Source organism: Mauremys reevesii, linkage group 2, assembly GCF_016161935.1.
Source record: "Mauremys reevesii isolate NIE-2019 linkage group 2, ASM1616193v1, whole genome shotgun sequence".
In the NCBI taxonomy this organism is placed as follows: domain Eukaryota; kingdom Metazoa; phylum Chordata; order Testudines; family Geoemydidae; genus Mauremys; species Mauremys reevesii.
In genome coordinates this window covers 206,089,768-206,105,622 of record NC_052624.1, presented here as the reverse complement: position 1 = coordinate 206,105,622, position 15,855 = coordinate 206,089,768, and the positions used below count along the sequence as shown (strand labels likewise).

The following is a 15,855-nucleotide window of genomic DNA, read 5'->3' as shown; positions in this document are numbered from 1 at the left end:
CCCTGAGCCCAACGCTGGGCTGATGCAGCACATTCACTTCTGCATTGCCTCTGCAGGTGCATCTGATATCCCCACGGAGAGGAAGTCCTGTCCCCAGCTGGGCAGAGAAACAGCTACGAGGCCCCTACTGGGTTCTCCTGGTTGGGGGGCTCCCAGCAGGACGGGGAGATCTGATTTCACGGGGCAGGGCTAATTTGATCTAGCCAAAAAAGGCTCAACAAGAACCAAGAGCTGCCAGCTGAAGCCAGAGAAATTCAAAGGAGACGTAGGCCCACATTTCTGACAGTGAGGGAGACTAGCCACTGGAACAAATTACCCAGGGGAGAGGTGGAGTCTCTGTTTCCTGGTGTCCTACCATCATAACTGGTTGGGAAGGTGCCTTTTAGTGACTTACAAACAATTGGGCTTCATATGGTGCAAAGTGTGTGAAATTTCATAGCCTGTGAAATAGAGGCCAGATTAGGAGATCGAATTGTTTCATAACCGCTATGAAAAGCTCAGTGTGGGGTGGGGAACAGACTCTGCTGTTTTACTGGGTGGCCTGGCTGGTCCCCAGAATCAATAATGAGCAAGTGGGGTGATCCGGGCTGCAGCTCAAACATCCAGCTGGGCTGGCCAGGGGCAGACATCAGGCCTGCCAGGGAAAGGTGGGTGTGGCAGTGACGTCACAAAGGCCTTTGGCAGGAACTCAGCCTATTGGGCAACGATGATGAGGCGTCTGTGACCTCACAGAGCTCCCTTGGCAACGGCCAGGCAGGACAGGGATGCGGGGCAGGGGGAACCTCGGAGAGCCCTGTAGCCTGGCTGCAGCAAGCCTCCAGCTCGCGGTCTCTCATTCAGGACCAAGAGTCAGTTGCTGTAGACGAGATTCAGTGCGTGTTTTTCATTCCCGTGTGTATTTATTTCCAAGACGTTGTCATCTGTGTAGAAGGTAAGAAAAAATATAGGCTCTAAGTACAAGATAGGGGACTCTATCCTAGCAGATTCACAGGCATCACCACCCTCCTAGGGAAAAAGTTTTTGCTAATATCGAAGCCTTCCACCCTGCAACTTGAGAGCATTGCTCCTTGTTCTGTCATCTGCCAGCTCTAAGATTTCATGAGAATCAATCTTTCATTAGGAAAATAATTCAAAAACGCAACTACAAAACACTTTGAGTGAAATCAACCCCTCCTGATCTCTAGTGTCTGGGAGTGTGGGCCTTGGGGGCCAGACTGAGACCCTCATGGGCTAGTAACACCCAAGAAGCCGTTAAAATAATTCCAGTTCTCTTACCATCCAAGCCTCCCTAATCCAAGGAACAGCTGAGGGCTGCGGGAGACAGAATGTCTAACTCATGACTGAAAATACAGAGATGTGTTATTGGCTTTGGTTGGGGGACAAGTAACAAATCCGTCGGGATTCTTGCCCCAAACAACAATCGCCCATTGTCCTTTAGAGCACGAGGTCCCTAACGTGCCTGACTTGCTCAAATCTCTCTCCTGCTAAGGATGAGAGAATTTTCTCCATCCCCCATGATACCGAGGGAAAGAGAAAAGAAGTGCCCTCTCTTTGGTCACACAGCAAGGCCATGCCAGAGCTAGAAAGAGAAGCATAAGAAAGAAGTTGTATCAAAATGTTTTGCATTTCAAACTAACCAATTTCTTAAACAAAGGCAATTTGATGTGTGGTTAGTGAAGTGAAATGATACATTCTTGTCTCCACGAGTTTCTAGATTGATGAACCAGATTGAAAAATCTTCCCTTTCATTTGTTTATTTTAAAAAGTCCATTTTTAGCCTTCAAGTTCAGACAGAAAAAACTATCCCCTAGTTTTTATCCCTAGATTGAGGGAGGAAAACAAGTTTGCCTGTTTTGTGAATTCCCAATGGCTTTCTTGAATTTCAACAAACTAGTCGATTGAACTGAACGATTTGAATAAAGTGAAAGGAAGACAATATTTTCTGCACCTTTCAAGGAAGCTACTGCTGCCCAAAGCTGGGTTAGCATTTCAGCTAACTCTGCTTCCAGGGCCTTAGCTATCACATCAGTGGTGCGACTGTCTGAAAAACTTGGCAGTGAACATGTTCTACTGAATGTTATTTTTTCTCTTCTATTTAAATTATTTAAAAGATTGTCATAAATTGGGCCCTTATCAGAGGTTGTCAATTTCCAATCTAATTATGACAGTGAGGGAGACTAGCCACTGGAAGAAATTACCCAGGGGAGAGGTGGAGTCTCTGTTTCCTGGTGTCCTACCATCATAACTGGTTGGGAAGGTGCCTTTTAGTGAATTACAAGCAATTGGGCTCAATAGGGTGCTAAGAGTGTGAAATTTCATAGCCCGTGAAATAGAGGCCACATTAGGAGACTGAATTGTTTCACAACCGATGCCTCTATGAAAAACTCAGTGTGGGGTGCGGAACAGACTCTGCTGTTTTACTGGGTAGCCTGCTTGCTCCCCAGAATCAATAATGAGCAAGTGGGGTGATCCGGGGTGCAGCTCAAACATCCAGCTGGGCTGGCCAGGGGCAGAGGTCAGGCCTGCCAGGGAAAGGTGGGTGTGGCAGTGACTTTTGGCAGGAACTCAGCCCATTGAGCAAAGACAATTAGTTGGGAATTGGTCCTGCTTTGAGCAGGGGGTTGGACTAGATACCTCCTGGGGTCCCTTCCAACCCTGATAGTCTATGATTCTATGAGTGAGGCATCTGTGACCTCACAGAGCTCCCTTGCCAACAGCCAGGCAGGACAGGGATGCAGGGCAAGGGGAACCTCGCAGATCCCTGTAGCCTTGCTACCGCAAGCCTCCATCTTCGCTTTACCGGAGAAAAGTTATGAGCAGACAATGGCTGGAAGTTGAAGCTAGACCAATACACACTGGAAAGAAGGCGAGGAGCATTTTTAACATCAGAGTTTGGAGCAATTCCCTGAGGGTTGTGCTGGATTTTCCACAACTGGCCTCTTTTAAAATCAAGCTTGGGTGTCTTACTAAAAACCTGCTCTAATTCCTATGGGAATTATTTTGAGGCACATTTTATGGCCGAAGTGAAAGAGAAAGTCAGACGACAGTGGTTTCCTCTGGGCTTGGAATTAATCTGTGACTCGCTGGGGGCGTTTGGAATGTGGCCATTTTGCTTCCCTCTTCCTCCTTCCCTCTTGTCCCTTCTTCTCAATTGGAAACGGGCCACCAGAAAAGCCTGATTTCCACCCTGTGCCCCTTCCATTCGTGCTGTAAGCTGAAGGGCATTGTGACTTGAGAGTGAATTCAGCCAGTCAGTGCTGACTCTCCACAGGTGATTTGCATAAGTCAGTAAAGGAACCTGCAGGTTTCCGTGGGAGCGATGCCCAAGGCAGGGCTCAGGCTTCGGGTTTATGCTCAGGGTTAGTGGAGTCAGGGAGCGACAGGTGGCTGAGTTACCTCTGGTGTCACAATGTTACTGCTCAGGTTCCTCTGCCTGCTGCACCACCTGGGCAGTGACTGTCAAGGGGAAGGTTTTGTGGATTTGAAACTTAGAACCCAGGAAGCGCAGAAGAGGACTGGCTTAGAGAGTTTGGCAGTAAAATGTAGGTTTTGTGGCAATATCCTGTGCAATTGCTACTGGATCCGGGAGACAGCATTCCTGCCCCTCCCACCACCTCTTAGCTGGGCCTACATAAGAGACTAGCTAGAGTTTTGCACACTTGTTTGTTTGAGACTGAGCAAATAAGGCCCAACAAATTACTGCTAGGATGAATTTTGCAGCCTCCTCTCCTTGACTAGAATACAAGCAGTTTCTGATTCTCTCAGATGAAGTAGTTCTTTTAAAATCAAGGGCAAGACCAATCAGTGGCTTTTTCACAGCCCAACCCCAATCCCCCCAAAAGAGATTTTATTTTTATTTAAACTGGGTGTTTTAAATTTATATTGAAAAAGTTTTTTTTTAAACTTATCCAGTATAAAATTTGAAATGATGACAAGTGATGTTAAGGCCTCTAGTTGCTCCAGCCTATTAAAGTAATTTAAATAACTACATATATGAAGAAGTCCGTGTTTGCTGCCAAGTGTCAGAGGAAGTCAAAGCACTGAACTGTTGGAAGTCATTGCCTAAGCACCTGGGGGTCCAGAAGTGATTGAAACACTCAGCCAGATTTTGGTAGCACTAGCCTCTTCTGCGGTTGCAGAAAGAATATTTTCTTCATTCCAGTTGATGCAGCTACTTCATTCAAATGTAAGAAACTGATTGGGAGTTGGAAAAGGATGAAGGCTTCTTTTCCCCTTGTAAAATATGAATAAAGGCTAGAGAGGAGGAGGTGTGAGCTACTACTTCTAAAATCTGGAAGGACATTATGAGCAGGAACAATCAGTTCAGTGCACGAACTAGAGATACTTCCTTACCTCAGTTTGTTTGAAATGAAAACAAATGGTTCTGTCAACCTTTTTGTTTTTCTGTATCCTGCAAAACCAGCAAGTCAACATGTTTGAATGGATCCCTATTCCTAGCATCATAGAAGACTAGGGCTGGAACAGACCTCAGGGGGTATCTAGTCCAACCCCCTGCTGCAGGCAGGACCAACCCCAACTTCATCATCCCAGCCAGGGCTTTGTCAAGCTGACCTTTAAAAACTTGTAAGGATGGAGATTCCACCACCTCCTAGGAACCCATTCCAGGGCTTCACCACCCTCCTAGTGAACTAGTGTTTCCTAATAGCCAAGCTAAGCCTTCCACAGTGCAACTTGAGACCATTTCTCTGTGTTCTGTCATCGGCCACCACTAAGAATTTCATGAGACTCAATCCTCATTAGGAAAATCACTCAAAAATACAACTACAAAACATTTGGAATGAAATCAATCCACCCTGACCTGTAGTGTCTGGGGGTGTGGGCCTCTGAGGCTAGACTGAGACCCTCATTGGCTAGAACCACCCAGTGAGCCAGTAACAATATCCACTCCTGTTACCGTCCAAGCCACCGCAGTCCAAGGAACAGCTGAGGGCTGCGGGAGACAGAGGGGTGCTGAGAAGGTCTAACTCATGACTGCCAACCCAGAGATGTGTTATTGGCTTGGGATGGGGGACAAGGAGCAAATCCGTCAGTCACTACAACAGGTCACACTCGGAGCCAGGGAGACTGGGAATCGAGTCCTGCTGGCACTTCCCAGCTCTGGCTTTCTGGAGGAGGAGGAAGACCCCAGCTCCCCTAGCTGACCCTGAGGCACCTTCTGGGCCCAAATGGAGGTGGCCCGGGTACAGCTATGGAGTGTCCCCAGGAGCGTTCCGCTAGTGGCATTGTATTGTTTTCACAGCCAGTTTCGATCGCTGGTGTCTACCCCTTGCCCTGCGGGCAGGGCATTGAGCGGCACCCGTTGCCGGCCACCTGGGTGCAGGAGATCGAGGAGGGTGAAGGGAGGAGCAACCCTCAGCATCTGCCATCCTGCTCCATCCGATCTAGAGTAAGTAAGTGGAGTTCTCCAGAACCATCCCCAGTGTGGTGGGAATATCCCACCACTAGGGCTCCCAGCCCGTCCCTTGTCAGGGTTTGTTCCCCAGGTTGAGGGTTCCTGTGCCCTGGGGTGGGATGTGTCAGGAGGAGAAATTGCCTCAGCAGAGGGGAGGTGGGCAGGGGAGCAGGCAGGCTCGTTAATGAGAGGCTGCCTTGAAGCCAGACTCATGGCTGCTCCCCACTCACTTCCAGGATGGAGCGAATCCGGCAGATGCTGAGGAGGAAGGCCGGGCAGGTGGCTCCACAGCCAGCAAACATCAGCCAGCCTGCCCAGGCGGAGAGCGGCCCCTCTGTCCCTGTGGGCAGGGAAGAGGCTCGTGCCCAGGGGAAAGGGAGGAGCTGCTTCACCTGCTGGAGGAGGCGGAAGACAGCAGCTCCTCTAGCTGACCCGGAGGCACCTTCTGGGCCGAAACGGAGGTGGCCCCGGGTTCAGCCATGGAGCAGAGAGCCAGGGGAGGGCAGGAGCCGGGGACGGCAGCTCTGGGGCTTCCTTTGCAGGAAGCCAAGGAGCCAGGAGCTGCGCCCCAGGGCCCAGCAGGAGCCTCCCGCCGGCCCCACCCTGGCGACTGCGGAGCCTCCCGCCGGCCCCACCCTGGCGACTGCGGAGCCTCCCGCCGGCCCCACCCTGGCGACTGCGGAGCCTCCCGCCGGCCCCACCCAGGCGACAGCGGAGCCACCCCCCCGCCCCCCCCCGGCGACTGCGGAGCCTCCCGCCGGCCCCACCCTGGCGACTGCGGAGCCTCCCGCCGGCCCCACCCTGGCGACTGCGGAGCCTCCCGCCGGCCCCACCCTGGCGACTGCGGAGCCTCCTGCCAGCCCTACCCTGGCCATAGAGGAGCATCCCACCAGCCGCGAGCAGGATTTGAGCGACTGCTGGACAAACTCCAGCAGCTCCGCGTACTCCTGCGGGGCCAGCAGCTCCTCCATGGGGTCTGGCAGCCCTGTCTTTGAAGGCTCCTTCTTTGGAGGTGAGGGGAGACCCAGGGGAAAGGGAGGAGGACTGGGGTGGTGGGGGACTAGTAACACCCTGTGCCCATGGGCTCGCCAAGGCGCCAGGACTGACCCACATGAGCCCCCCTAACACCAGTGGGGGTGGCACAGCCACGCCCGAAGGCAGGGGATGCTGGGCGGAGTCGGGGAGCTCCAGCCTCCCTGATCATGTTGGGGGGGGGGCCTGAGGCTGATGGGGCTGAGGGCGTCTCTGGGAGGGGCAGGGTGGGGCCCTCGCCGCCACGGGGCTCCTTACAGAGAAAGGGGAAACATGGAGCCTTCTCTGTCCACTGCATCCCCCCAGCAGCAGAAGGGATTAAACTTTCTCCTTCCCTCCCTGGTGCAGACACCCCCAGTGCCCAGGTGTCATGGCCTGAGGAGGAGTGCGAGGAGGAGTGCGAGGAGGAGGAGGAGGAGCAGGAGGAGCAGGATTTCTGCCCTGAGGAAGACATCATCTTGGTGATCCAGCAGCACCTGCAGGGCAGAGCTGAGGTACAAAAATCCCCCAGCTGCGCTGCCCCCCAGTCTGTCCTGCTCCTTGTTCCGTCCCCACCCAGGCAGGGGGGTCTTGCACCAGAGAATCCCTCACCCCCAATGGGGGGGACACATCTCCTCTGTTATCTGGCACCCCAAAGTGGGGACATTTGTCCCACACAGGCCAAGGTCCTTGCAGACACTGTCCATGTTCCAACCCCTGTCTGCGCAGGGAGACACTGGTTTTGGGAAGGGGACGGCTTTCCCTGTCCAACCCCATGGAGGTCCTGAGCCCTGGAGCTGGTTTGGGTGTGGGGTCCAGGGCATGTGCCTTGATCCTGACGTGCTGTTCATGGATCAGGGGTTCAGAGGGGATTGCGTTACCCCTCCGTGGCTGATCCCAGCCTTCCCTCCTCTCCTCATTCTCTGATCTCCTGCCTGGACTCTCCCGGGGATCCTACCTCCCACCCATTGCAGTTTGGCTGGTCCATACTCTGCTGGGTACCAGGCCCTGCACAGAGAACTGCGAAGAGCAAGGATTGACGAGGCAGCAGGCATCCGGCCATGAACTCTTGCGAAGTGTCCCTGGAGTGATGTGAATGGGAGAGGCCAGGATGTGCCTTTTGAGTCTAGCCAGGGCTCCTGGAGAATCCTCCTCATTGTTCCCTGACTGATGTAGCCCCATGTCCCATGACTGACGGGTGCTCCCTCTTCTTGCAGGCTCTGCACAACCGCTGTTCGCGGAGCCTGGACACCATCCTCAGGAGCCAGCTAACAGAGACCCCCACCGTGGAGAAGCTGCAGCACCTCCTGGAGGTGAGTAGACTGGACGGTCTGGGGTGGAATTGCCCCTGAGCCCTGTGGGAGGGCAGTAAAGGAGAGACTAGAAGAGCCACGTTTCCATTGTGTCCTCCCAGCTTGGACCCAGCCGGCCACACGTTCCCAGAGCTGCCAGTGCAGGGGGAAGGAGCTGGGACTGTCAGCCAGAGCTCTGCACGGTTGCATTAAGCACTAACAGTGAGCACCAGGCCTGGCTGGGGCCTGAGAGACTGAACCCCCTTTTCAAGCTCTGCCACCAGGGCTCGGCTACTCCACCCTGAGCACAAAGTCTCAGCCCCTTGGGGAGGGGGAGAGGCTGGTTTGTAGAGCATGTTCACCTGCCCGCTGACCCTCCCCTGCCTCCTTCTCCTGCAGCATGTCCATCGCTCTCTCCTGGCAAACAACCCCCAGGAGAGAGCCAGGGCCGTCAGACCAGCGCGGCCCTGCTCCACCCGCCACCTCCCTGCCTGGATTTGACGTAAGTGACCTCTGACCCCAGCGTCCTGCAGAGTCAAGTTCCTCATCCCCTGGCTAAGTGGTCCCCCCGGGTCCGTAAGGGACTGCGTTCCATAGGCTGCTCGGTGGCAGGGTCATGCCTGGCCTCAGGGCCCTTGTTATTCTGGAGCAGCGAGGCAGCGAGTGCTCAGCGAGGGCCCTTGCCCTGCTCCCTTTGCTCCGAGCTCCCTTGGGGACAGAGAGGATGAGGGCTCTCGCTCCTCTCCCCCAGCGCCTCCTACAGAGGGGTGGGAGCAGAGCTCAGGTCCAGTGGCGCTGGGGAGCTGAAGGGAGAATAGTGATGGATTCCCCTCTCCTTCTCCTTCCACCAGACCTCCTCCGCCTTCTCCAAGGCAGGAGAATTCGTTCTGCAGCTGGGTCTCTGGATATCCCACCCAGCCAGTAACATCAGTCGGCATGCCAGGGGTGGGATCTACTGGCTTTACTGGCTCCTGCTCCGGAAGAGGGGTAAGAAACCCAGCTGGGCAATGGGACCCCATGGAAACGAGCCTCTGGGAGACTAGCTCCAGCTGGCCATTGGGACGCCTCTAGAACTAAGGCCTCTCTGCTAAGACCCGCTATAGCGGGGAAGAGGAATCCCAATAGAAACAAGGCCCCTCCTTTGAGACTCCCTCTGCTGGGCAGTGGGACCCTGCAGAATGAAGCCCCCTCCTCTGAGACCGACCCCAGCTTAGATGGTGACTCTTTCTCTCCCCCTCTCTCTGAATTAGGGAGATGAGTGTGAAAGTGCCAAGGAAATTGGCTGCTTTATCTCCGAGCCCGGCTCTGTCCCCCAGCCCAGGGAAATCAGCCCACCCAGTACGGGGCAGCCAGCTCGTGAGGGGACAGGAACGGAGCTATTGAGACACATGGAGGGAAAGAGCCCATCATGAGGGCAGGGGCAGGAGCAGGTACCACAGGGGACGGACACAAAGCTTGTAGGGTGTCACCAGTCGGGTAGCCAGGGCCAGATCTTGACTTCAGTGGGTGTGGGGGGTTCTCAGTATTAGACACCCCCATGACCGTAAGGGTCACATGATTACGGTGATGGCTGAAACAAATCCCCCTTCTGGTACTAACCCGCCTGGCATGGACCCTGCGATTCCATTGGGCTGCGGATGCCAGGAGGAGCCTGGCCAGTGTGCACCCAGAAGGAAACAGGCACTGAAAGTGGAAGGCCAAACCTCCCCAATGGGTGTGTCTTTCTCCCCCAGGGCTCAACACCAGCGAGGCCCCAGACTTGTGGTGCCGGGACGGGCTCCATGACCCCGAGCGCCTGGGGTATAGAAATCTGGCCAGGGTGGGAGAGGTAAGGACTCTGCGCCGGTGCATTGCAGCAGCTCAGGTGTGGAGCTGTCTCCCGCTGCAGTGAGTGTGTCATGGACACAGGGCAAGAGCCTGCTCCTTATTTCCAGCAGAGTATGTGAGGCTCCTGGGAATGTCCGTGGGGTGAGGTGTGGGAATGAACCAGATCTAAAAGACCCCGAACCTCTAGCGGGTGAGCTGCAGCAGCTATCGCTGCTGGGAGCAGCAGGGGTCCTGGGCTGTCTGTGTGAGCTGGGTTCCAGAGCACGCAGACACATTCCCAGCATCTCATGGCGCCTGCGGTGAATCCTGCTCCATAAGAGCTATTGGAGGCCTCAGTGCCTGCAGCCTCCTACTGACGGGGGTTCCTGGTCCATGGGACCCCAAAGGTTGGCTGCCCCAGGACTCTTCTCCACCTTGTGAGACACTCGAGGGATTTGGAGCCTGGTTCTGGGCCATTGCAAGGGCTCTGGTTCTTTTGGTTTTAGGCCTTTGGCGAGCTGTTTACAGAGGAGCAGGAAAGGTCTTTCCTCCAGGCGGGCCTGCTGGCCATTCACCACCCCCTCCTCTGCGTCAGCCAGGCTGGCCTGGTGCTGACGTACTCCATCCTGGGGGAAGCCGGCCAGCTGCTAGAGGACGAGGTAACCAAAGAGGGGTCACCTGGGGAGAGACCCCCAGTGCCTTTCACCTCCAGGCCATTGAAAATCACTCCCATCCCATCCCCATGCACTGACCAGGGAGCAAGGAGAGGGTGACCCCAGACAGGTGCCATTGGTCGGTGCCAGCTTCTCCCCTGAGCAGCTCAAAGCAGGGCAGACCCAGCTCCCCAGCAAGGCTATTTCCTAACAGGCGTCACATCAGCACGACACGCTGCCATTGCTCATGCTAGGGGCTGCCAACTCCCCTAGTCCCTTCTGTGAGCCTTTCATCCCCCTCGGGGCCTCAGGCCGGTTCCTAGAGCTCTGGTATCGTGTTATCCCAGCCCCTACCTGCTCTGGGAGAACTGGAGGAGTCAGTCAGCAGAGGCTGCATAAGTGCCCCATTCACCAGAGCCACTGCCCATGGCATCACGTTAAGGACATGGGGATCCCTTGGGGAAAGGTGTACACTTCCTCTCACCCGCCGCCACTACTGCCCAAAGCCTCCCAGCCCCTGGCTGGAGGGGGCGAGGGTGGCTGAGGGGACTCTGGGGAGCGGAGCTGGATTCCCGCTGGGTTGGGAGGTAGAACAGCTCTCAGGGGGACTGAGAGGAGTGGGGGCAGGAGTTCGTTCCACAATGGTGGGAGAGGGGATGGAAGTCACTAGAGAAGAGAGAAGATTTTGTCTCGGGGGTTGGGCGGGGGAATCCGTCCCTCAGACATGGGGAGGAAATGTTGCTGGCTCCCAGTGCCGTTAATACCCTTCGTTCTCGTGAGTGTCGGAGTCTCTGATTGATCCTTGTTCCCTTGCAACAGGAGGACATCGCAGCCTACATAAAGGTCCAGCTGTTTAACATCAGGGTCTTGGGCCAGGTGCCCGACGCCCTGCAGGGGCTGTGCTCTGTGGGGCAGCACTGAAGACCCCCCCGCTCGCATGACCGGCTCGGACCCCCTGCCGCAGGTACTGCTCTGTCTCACTGTGCCTGGGGGGAAGGGCTGGGGGGAGCGGCCATAGAGCCCCCAGCACTGAGAGAAACCAAGGCCGAGCACCTCTCTCTGGACACCCTGCCCCACCCGACCCCTGGGGCTGGGGCCAGGCCAGATACTGGTTGGGAAGAATCAGGCTGTGGGGCTGGCCCAGAAGTGAGAGCATCCGCAGAGCCAGGGGTTGTGCTCAATAGCCATTGCAGTCTGGGAGGGGTGGCCTGACATGGGGCCCCTCCCCCGTCGTCACTGCTCAGACCCTCCCATGGCCCCTGTCACCCCTGATGCAGCAAATGTCCGACCATCCCCCAGCCGGGGCCCAATCCACCCACCTGGTATCTGAGCCCTTCCCAGCCGGGAATGAAACTCCCCCCGAACACCCTGGGGCAGGGGAGGAGCCTCCCCATGTGGCAGGTGGGAACTGAGACGCAGAGGAAGGGCTGTGGGCCTGGTCACACAATCCTGGGTGTAGATCTGGGAAGTGGACTGGGTCCCGGCCTAGAGCCTTTCCCCCAGGGGCACCTTCGCTTCTGCCCTTTGTTCTCCCCTCCGGCCAGGGGGTCTGTGAGTGTGAAATGAACAGGGAGGGGGACGGGGTCCTGGCACACAGCCTGGATGGGAGCTCCCCTTGGCTTGGAGCCCAGGCTCAGAGACATCTTTGTCACCGCGCTGTCCTTCTGTTATTGCTAGGAAGGGAGTCCCCCGATGAGGGGTCTCCAGGCTCCAGTAAGTCATCCTCATTCCCGACCGCATGTACCTCCTGCCCTGCCCTGCCCTGCCCTGCCCTCCAGTTTCTTGCTGTTGACTCTGGCTGGACTCTTGACTCCGGTCTCTGGCTATGACTTTGGCGTGACCCTTCTTGGCTCCAGATTTGGGTTCTGAACCCCGGCTCAGTATTCTCCTTGCCTTTCTCTAGCCTCGCTCCAGGCCCTCCAGCCACCCGCTCCAGCCCTGCCACCTCCTTCTCCGCCTGATCTTCCCCAACCCCTTCAATTTTGACTACATGGCTTCGATCTCTGCATGGATATGGACTTTGCCTCGTACTTCCGACCACCCAGCTTCGACCTCCGGCCTGGACATGGACGCTGGCTCCCGTTCTGCCTGCAAACACTCAACACCCGGCAGCAGTAGACAGGCCCCACCATTAATCAAAGCCTAACCCCGCCCCATGACCCCTTAGTCCCTCCCACCTGTCTCCGGAAGTCCCGCCCCATGGGGTATTACCCGTGGTCAAGGCAGCCATACGACTGGAAGCCAGGTGTGTCATGTGACCCCTCTAAGAACTCCTCCCACCACCCTCTACCAATCAGGATGGGTTTCCTCCCGGAAGGACCACCCCAAGAGGAGACTTGACCAATCAGGGCGAGCTCTGGGGTAGGAGGGTGACCTATCCCGACGTGTGTCTTGTGACCCCTCTAAGAACTCCTCTCACTGCCCTCAACCAATTAGGATCGGTTTTGTCCTGACAGGACCACCCCCAGAGGGGATCCTGACCAATCAGGGCGAGTTCTGGGGCAGAGTGACCCGTCCGGGAGTGGGCTGTTTGACCCCACTAAGAACTCCTCCCAGGACCCTCTGCCAATCAGGGTGCAGCACCATCACCTCATAACTCCCAGTGCTGGTCGGACGAGGCCATCTCTCGCCAAGGACACATGGTTTAGAAATCGTGGGAAGGCTGCTGAGAGGAAACCTGGACTCCTTCGCCACCCCCGTGAGAACTTCAGACTCTGTCTTCACCCCGAGGGTCTTTGACCATCTGTGGAGTAAGCGCTACATCAGCGACAGTCCCGAGCAGGAGGAGGGAGCGACCGAGGGGAGCCCTTTGGCCCAGCCATTGATGGATACGCCGGAACCCGAACCCAAAACCCAACGAGCACCCCAACGAGCATGGTGGCCTCTCTTTGTTCACCCCCTTAGAGGTGGAATGCGACTGCGGCTCGGGGGAGTCACCGGCGCACAAGGTGAACACAGGTAAAGGAATGATTAAGTCAGGGGTGAAAGTAACTTCCAGGACTTACCGGTACTGCCGGAGTCCTGAGGGGGCGTGGCCTCAACCCGAAGGAGCGGGGCCTCTCAAGATTTAAAGATCCTGGAGCATCGGCTGTGGCTGGGAGCCCCAGGGCATTTAAATTCCCCCCGCAGCTCTGGCAGCCAGGTTCGAGCGTGGATTTAATGGGCCCGGAGCTCCTGCCGCTGTAGAAAGCTCTCAGCCCTTTAATTCCCTGCCCCAGCCTGGGTGCTGGAGCTGTGGGGGGGGGCAATTAAAGGGCTCTGGGATCTACGCAGCCATGGGGAGCGCTGAACCCATTAAATCCTGGCTCCAGCCAAGCTGCTGGAGCTGCGGGGGGGTGGGGGGCGAGATTTAATGGGCTCTGGGTTCCCAGCAACTGCCAGAGCTCTGAGCCCTTTAATTCCCGGCCCCAGCTTGGCAATGCTCTGGCTCCCTGCAGCCGTGGGAGCTCCACGCCCTTTAAATCCACATCTGAACCCAGCTGCCAGAACTGCGGGGGAATTTAAAGGGCTCTGGGCTCCCCGTAGCCGTGGGATCTCTGAAGCAGAGATTAAAATAAGCCATTACAGTCCAATACAGTCCAGGAAGAGCCAATATGCCGTGCTGGACCGCTCCGGCTTCCTCAGCAGGGATTTGAATGGCTCAGAGCTCTGGCGGCTGCAGGGAGCCGAGAACCCTTTAATTTTCCCCCGCAGCTCTGGCAGCCGGGCTGGGGCCAGATTTAAAGGGCTTGGTGCTCCCTGCAGTCATGGGAGCTCCGGGCCCTTTAAATCCACACCCGACCCCGGCTGGCGGAGCTGCGGGGGGAATTTAAAGGGCTTGGGGCTCTACGGCGGCCTGAGCCCTGGGCCCTTTAATTTGCCCCTGAGCCCAGGGTTGATTAAAAGGCCCTGGGGCTCCCAGCCGCAGCCGATGCTCCAGGACCTTTAAATCTTGAGGCCCCGCCTCTTCTGGTTTAGGCCACGCCCCCTTAGTATTCATGCAGTACCAGTAAATCCTGGAAGTTACTTTCACCCCTGCTGTGAGCCCATTAAATCCTGGCCCCAGCCCAGCTGCTGGAGCTGCAGGTGGGGAGATTTAATGGGCTCTGGGTTCCCAGCAACCGCAGGAGTTTTGAGCCCTTTAATTCCCGGCCCCAGCCCAGCTCCTGGAGTTGCGGGGGGAATTTAAAAGGCTCTGGGCTCCCCGCAGCCGTAGGAGTTCTGAGCCAGAGGTGAAAGTAAGCCGGTACGGGCCAGTACAGCGTAGCGGCAAGAGCCAGTACGCTGTGCCGGACCACATCAGCTTCCTCAGCGGGGATTTAAAGGGTTCAGAGCTCCGGCGGCTGCGGGGAGCCCAGAGCCCTTTAAATCCCTCCTCCCCTCCCACCGCAGCTCTGGCAGCCAGGCTGGGGCTGGGAATTAAAAAGCTCGGTGCTCCCCGCAGCGGCAGGAGCTCCAGGCCCTTCAAATCCCGGCCCCAGCCCGGAAATGCTCTGGCTCCCTGCAGCCGTGGGAGCTCTGGTCCCTTTAAATCCACATCTGAACCCGGCTGCCAGAGCTGCGGGGGTATTTAAAGGGCTCTGGGCTCCCTGTAGCTGCGGGAGCTCTAAGCCCTTTAATTCCCAGCCCCAGCCTGGCTTCCGGGCTGCGGGGTATTTAAAGGTCTCTGGGCTTCCCGCAGCCGCGGGATCCCCGAGCCCATTAAAGCCTGGCCCCAGCCCAGCTGCCGGAGCTGCGGGGGGAAATTAAAGGGCTCTGGGCTCCCCGCAGCCGTGGGATCTCTGAAGCAGAGATGAAAATAAGCCATTACAGTCCAGTACGGCGTACCAGGAAGAGCCAATACGCCGTGCTGGACCGCACTGTCTTCCTGGGCAGGGATTTGAATGGCTCAGAGCTCCAGCAGCTGCAGGGAGTCCAGAGCCCTTTAATTTTCTCCCCGCAGCACTGGCAGCCCGGGCTGGGTCCAGGATTTAAAGGGCTCAGGCTCCCGCAGCTGCGGGAAGCCCAGAGCCCTTTAAATCCCTCCTCCCCTCCACCGCAGCTCCGGCAGCCGGGCTGGGGCTGGGAATTAAAAGCTCTGTGCTCCTGCAGCGGCAGGAGCTCCGGGCCCTTCAAATCCCGGCCCCAGCCCGGCCAATGCTCTGGCTCCCTGCAGCCGTGGGAGCTCCGGTCCTTTAAATCCACGCCCGAACCCGGCTGCCAGAGCTGCGGGGGGAATCTAAAGGGCTTGGGGCTCCGTGGTGGCCAGAGCCCCGGGCCCTTTAATTTGCTGCTGAGTCCTGAGTTGATTTACAGGCCCTAGGCTCCCAGCCACAGCCGGTGCCCCAGGACTTTTAAATCTTGAGAGGCCCCACCTCTTCCAGTTGAGGCCACGCCCCCTCAGGACTCCAGCAGTACCGGTAAGTCCTGGAAGTTACTTTCACCCCTGCTGTGCAGGGCCGCCCGGGGGGGCAAGAGCGGCAATTTGCCCCAGGCCCCGGGCCGCACAGGGGCCCCCACAAGAGATTTTCGGGGCCTCTGCAGCGGGGTCCTTCACTCGCTCTGGGGGGCTCGGAAAACTGTTGCAGGGCCGGGCCCAGGAGCTTCTTCCACTCCCGGTCTTCGCGGCGGGGTCCTTCGAGCGTCAGATTTTTCCCAACTCTCTTTAGAATGCCGTTCTTTTACCGCCCCCCCCACCCCCCAGGGGACACAGCGTCCATCA

At 56.9% G+C, this 15,855-nt stretch overlaps 1 protein-coding gene and 1 long non-coding RNA gene across 2 annotated transcripts; both read left to right on the top strand.

The window, feature by feature from the left end:
* Positions 1 to 821: 821 nt before the first annotated feature.
* LOC120396724 lies at positions 822 to 5,710 on the top strand. Its single transcript, XR_005593325.1, has 3 exons — positions 822 to 931; positions 5,261 to 5,407; positions 5,650 to 5,710. It is a non-coding gene; the product is annotated as an uncharacterized LOC120396724 (long non-coding RNA).
* Positions 5,711 to 6,305: 595 nt separating this feature from the next.
* On the top strand, positions 6,306 to 12,150 carry LOC120396722. Its single transcript, XM_039521764.1, has 8 exons — positions 6,306 to 6,425; positions 6,794 to 6,939; positions 7,642 to 7,737; positions 8,568 to 8,703; positions 9,450 to 9,544; positions 10,029 to 10,181; positions 10,995 to 11,139; positions 12,079 to 12,150. Exons 1-7 carry the CDS (start codon positions 6,383 to 6,385, stop codon positions 11,094 to 11,096), a joined length of 771 nt encoding a protein of 256 aa, XP_039377698.1. The 5' UTR covers positions 6,306 to 6,382; the 3' UTR covers positions 11,097 to 11,139; positions 12,079 to 12,150.
* The last annotated feature ends 3,705 nt before the right edge of the window (positions 12,151 to 15,855 follow it).

Coding starts and splice junctions, on each gene's coding strand:
- LOC120396722 (XM_039521764.1), top strand. CDS start 6,383: ATGGGGTCTGGCAGCCCTGTCTTTGAAGGCTCCTTCTTTGGAG. Junction 7,738..8,567: donor AGCTGCAGCACCTCCTGGAG/GTGAGTAGACTG, acceptor TCCTTCCACCAG/ACCTCCTCCGCCTTCTCCAA. Junction 8,704..9,449: donor GCTCCTGCTCCGGAAGAGGG/GTAAGAAACCCA, acceptor TTTCTCCCCCAG/GGCTCAACACCAGCGAGGCC.